The sequence below is a fragment of the Sinocyclocheilus anshuiensis genome, unplaced genomic scaffold (assembly GCF_001515605.1).
Source record: "Sinocyclocheilus anshuiensis isolate Anshui unplaced genomic scaffold, SAMN03320099.WGS_v1.1 scaffold627, whole genome shotgun sequence".
Classification (NCBI taxonomy): Eukaryota; Metazoa; Chordata; class Actinopteri; order Cypriniformes; family Cyprinidae; genus Sinocyclocheilus; species Sinocyclocheilus anshuiensis.
Genome location: NW_015549703.1, coordinates 647,717 through 652,628, shown reverse-complemented (window position 1 = coordinate 652,628; position 4,912 = coordinate 647,717). Strand labels below are relative to the sequence as shown.

General features: G+C 35.7%; 1 protein-coding gene across 3 annotated transcripts in view; it reads right to left on the bottom strand.

Annotated features, from left to right (window-relative positions):
• Positions 1-4,912, bottom strand: part of LOC107660591 (glutaminase kidney isoform, mitochondrial-like) — a 54,040-nt gene that overhangs the window by 3,276 nt on the left and 45,852 nt on the right. For 2 of the 3 annotated variants that reach the window (XM_016449930.1, XM_016449931.1), the window contains exon 18: positions 2,752-4,632. In XM_016449930.1, the coding sequence (XP_016305416.1) occupies positions 4,476-4,632 (157 nt within the window). In that variant the 3' untranslated portion in view covers positions 2,752-4,475. Of the gene's footprint in view, positions 1-2,751; positions 4,633-4,912 lie in introns of those variants that run through there. The other variant, XR_001631021.1, reaches the window with a different exon arrangement.

Genomic DNA, 4,912 nt, shown 5'->3' with positions numbered 1-4,912 from the left:
TCTATCTATCTATCTATCTATCTATCTATCTATCTATCTATCTATCTATCTATCTATCTATCTATCGACCTATCTATCTATCTGTCTGTCTGGCTGGCTGTATGACTGTCTGTATGTATGTATGACTGTCTGTCTGTCTGTCTATCTATCTATCTATCTATCTATCTATCGACCTATCTATCTATCTGTCTGTCTGGCTGGCTGTATGACTGTCTGTCTGTCTGTCTATCTATCTATCTGTCTGTCTGTCTGTCTATCTATCTATCTGTCTGTCTGTCTGTCTATCTATCTATCTGTCTGTCTGTCTGTCTATCTATCTATCTGTCTGTCTGTCTGTCTATCTATCTATCTGTCTGTCTGTCTGTCTATCTATCTATCTGTCTGTCTGTCTGTCTATCTATCTATCTGTCTGTCTGTCTGTCTATCTATCTATCTGTCTGTCTGTCTGTCTATCTATCTATCTGTCTATCTGTCTGTCTGTCTATCTGAATAGTTTATATTCTTTTAATAAAAATCTCTGACAAATCGAAAACAAATTTTGGATGCAGAAATCCTGATTCATACGTTTTTAATGTTATTGCAAAGCAGTGCTTATATATGACCTGTGTGTTTGTGTATTTATGGATATTTTTCTCATTTAGAGGTTTTTCTGAAATGGATACAGTGAAAGGGTATGTAACATGTTACATTAACCCAAAGAGCACAGATAAATGCTAATTACAATTACTGAATTAGCTCATAATTACAAATACATATATAGAGCAATACTTTTAATTTTTTATGCATGTCAGAGGTCCTCACTGAATTGTTGTGTAATGTCCTAGATGTAGAAATTTCCTTCTCTTAGGTATTGTTAACAAAGTTATGACCTTGGATGAATCTAGTGGATGTCTAGCCGCTGAGATATTACAATATATAATAAATAAATGATCATTTATAATTACTGACTTAATTTTTCTTGATTTCCCATTCCCAAGTAAAGAGGTAGAACAAAATAATAAATAAAAGTCACTTAAAGTGAACTACTGATTATTGCTATTTAAGTAGCTTTCTTTTTCTTTCAGTTTTCACTCAATATGTATGAGGAGCTGCACTTAATCAGCTTTGACACGCAGCTCATTCTGCCTGAACTATGCATTGATTTATCGGTAAGGTTTCTGCTAAAAGTGGACTTTTGAAATACAGTGTTTATTTGAGACAATGGTACAACATTAAATTCTTGTAACTGCAACATCGTATAACATGTTCAAACATGCTGGCCGACAAAGTTCTTAGTGTGTTTGTTTGTGCTCTCTATTACCTCTTGAAATGGGAATGAGTAGCTGCTCATAGTTAAATGAATAGCACATTTCTTTTTTAAAGCTTTTAAGGTCGAGAAGCCCAAGGTGACCCAGAAGGACTCATCCACCGGAATACATTTTATAAAGTGAGTTTATACAAATGATTGAAACAAAGACAGGAAAGTTGCTTTCGCTTTCCTGAACATCCTCGCTTTTGTTTGTTCCTCTGCTGTCACCACATGATTTACTGCTAAATCAAAACTTAGTGAGAACATGATACTGCAAAGAGCAGACATTAAATACTTTTATATAGGTGTGATTCTTTGTGGTGTGAAATAACATGATAAATGCAGTATTTTTTTATTATCACACTATATTGTGCAGAATAACTTTTGTGTTTTCATCTAGGCATCTGCCGAGTCTGGTGATTCATTCTGGCAGTGGATATATGAACATTTGGACCTTACTGAAAAATATGTGCCCAACATTTGGAATGATGGGTAAGAAATCTGAAGGGGTTTAACGTTCACCATCTAAATGGTGCTATTGTGTCATTCATGTGAAAGCCAATGCCATTTTTCAAATCACTGACATCAAAACCAGCTCAAGAGATGGCAGATTTTTAAAGAGTTCGAGATTTGAGAGGGGGCTTAAATTTCAGGCTTCAAGCAAAGCTGTTGTATGGCCTCGAAGACTTGGACTATAGTGCATGAGTCACATGGACTACATATACCATACGTTCACTGTGTACAAGTACATTATGGGTTTTTTGAGTAAGGAGAGAGAGAAGGCTTTGTTGAGTGAAAAACTCCCCAGCACTTTCTTTCTACTCTTCAGTGAAAACTCTCAATGGGGAGGAATCATCATAACATGGGTGGAATGTTCAAAGGATGGTTTGTGCTTGTTTGAACTGGAATATTTTATGTTGTGATAACTATCTTGGTGTGTCTGAAAAATCTCTTATGAGATTATCATGTCAGCACAGGTGGTGAACCCTGTGGTGCATTCAACAAAGTCTTACGCTAGAACAGATCTGAACAACACCTCTTTACCGAACATCATCCGTGACTATACCAGCACTGATGGAGAGAAGGATCCAGTGAATCCCCTCATCTACCGTTACCCAGACATCCCACGAGACGTTGCTTTTGGTCGCTACTATACCAGTGCATCTGATGGTAAAGACTCATTCACATTTATGCATTGCATTATTGACCATTGATCTCACAGTTGAACTGACTTGCACAATAAAGAAAATAAGGTAAGAGTTAGTTTTACTAAGCCATAAGGAAACAAAACATAAAAAATCACCAAATAATAAAGTGGAAAATGCTATATTGTATGCAGCCGTTCTGAGACTCTTATATATTCGTGCTTTTGCACACCATCAGGACATTTGGAATACAGTAAAATTCTGTTCTCTTTTAGCTGTAGGAGGGATAAATGAAGACAGACTTTCTGGTTTGAAAGTCCAAGACGGTACAACAGCATGTCAATGAAGACCATGGGTTGGACACGATTGAACATGATCTGTCAGACTCATCAGATCTAGAGGATTTAGGTTTTGAACTGGTTGAGAATGAGGGTAGAAATGCAAATGTGTTCGATTCCCAGATAACTGATCAAATGTATACCTTGAATGCATTGTAAGTTGTTTTGGATAAAATGCATAAATGTAAGAAAATATTCTTGTTGCATCACTGGTAGTGTTGCTCATGGTTAGTATTATATTTTGGTGTATAGCTCATCCTGCACTGTTTCACCTTGAACATGATTTGTGCTGATAGTTGAGGTTTGAATGTTATTACTTTTGAGTTATATATTTGAATTCCAGTTAACTGGGACATTTTTTTTCCAGTCAGAATTTCAGTGTTTTGTGTGGGTTTGTCCACTGCATGTATAATGTATAAGTAAAATTACACCCTTTTAATTACTAACACGATTTTATTCATTATTGCACATCAAAGATGAATCTTTATATACCATTGCTTTAACTGCACATGTACACACACCGACTTGAGTCAGCCAGATACAGTCTAATAGAAATATTTGCGTCAAAGAATACTGAATAGTGCTGAAGTGTCTTTAAAACAGTTTACATTCATTTACTTTGACATGAACTTAAGTTCTGTCCAACTGACTTTCTTCAAGTGTTTGGTCCCAGTGTGACATCACTTTTCCACTGCTAAAACAATTGTCTTACAATAAACTACATTTACAGTAATTTAACACTTCATAAAATATACGTAAATGCACAGATGGTTTGCACAAATGCAGTGTCTTTTATTTTATTTTTGATCGCTTTTGTTCTCAGATTACAACATTGTGTGCTTTCTCAAAATGCAGTCATTTTGGGGGCTCTGCATGTAAATATTTCAACTATGAGTGCATTGACGAATATATATAGACCATCTGTCTGGTAATAAGGTGAAGACTAAAATAAAAAAATACTAAAAAATAACGATGTATTTGGCAGTGGTTAAAATGTTCAAATAATGAAGTATAATAAAATAAAAGTGATACACATGTACAAAATGCATGCAAGCCTTTAAATAATTTCGAATTTTACACCCGACTCGTTCTCGCATTCCTTATCTTAATGATAATCGTCATTCGTGGCAACACTCGACCGATTGTTTGGTAATTGAAATGCAATAGTCTCGCGTCTCGATTTTCATTACGTTCTGATAAGCTACTTTTTTTTTCCAACATAAAGGAGGAAGATATGTTGGCCAGCAGCTTTTAAATGTCGTGAGCGTTTGCGCAACCGTGCCAAATCTCGCTGTTTTTAATGCTCCTGAATTCCTAAACAGGATTGTTTGGTGTCATTCTTTACGCTTGAGTTTAGGCGTTTGCCCTCGGGACAGCAATGTCATCGCTGTAGTCATCATTCCCCACACCTCAATCAACTTTACACAGGCACGAAAGGGTTGAACATACAATTATAGCGTCTACTGGGAGTCGTTTCGCACCATTAAATATGGCCATCATCATGACTTGCGCCCTTTCTTGCAAGGTAGAAGCTGTCAACAAGCCAAAAATGTCTCACAAAAGCATGTAAAACTACAGGAGACAACGTGAAACGAAAAAAAAAATGTACTGATTTTGTTCCCCCAAAAAAACACTGATATTGAGATGGAGCAGTCCTTCTCTGGGCTGTTTCAGAAGAGTGTGCTCTAGTGCTAGTGGAAATGGTTACGTCTCCAGCATCCCGTCCAGGTTTTTCTCGGTGCTCTCTTTATCTGCGTCAGTGTTCACCGGTGGGTTGTATTTATTGTTGTACTCCTGTAGAAGTGCGAGCACCTCGTGATGACCGAAGTGTGTCGCCTCATCTATAGGTGTGTTGCCCCACCTAAAGGACATAAATGTTATTTTATTTTCATGGTTTCCACATCTTTTCTAGTTGTTTTATTACTGTATAACTATTAGATGATGATGATAATAATAATAATTATTATTTAGTGCTGTCGAATGATTAATCGCATATAAAATAAAAGTTTTTGTTTGCATAATATGTGTGTTCTGTGTATATTTATTATTATACACATACAGTATATATTTTGAAAATATTTACATGTCTATATTTATATTCACATAATTTATATTATAAATAAATATATTTAATATATAAA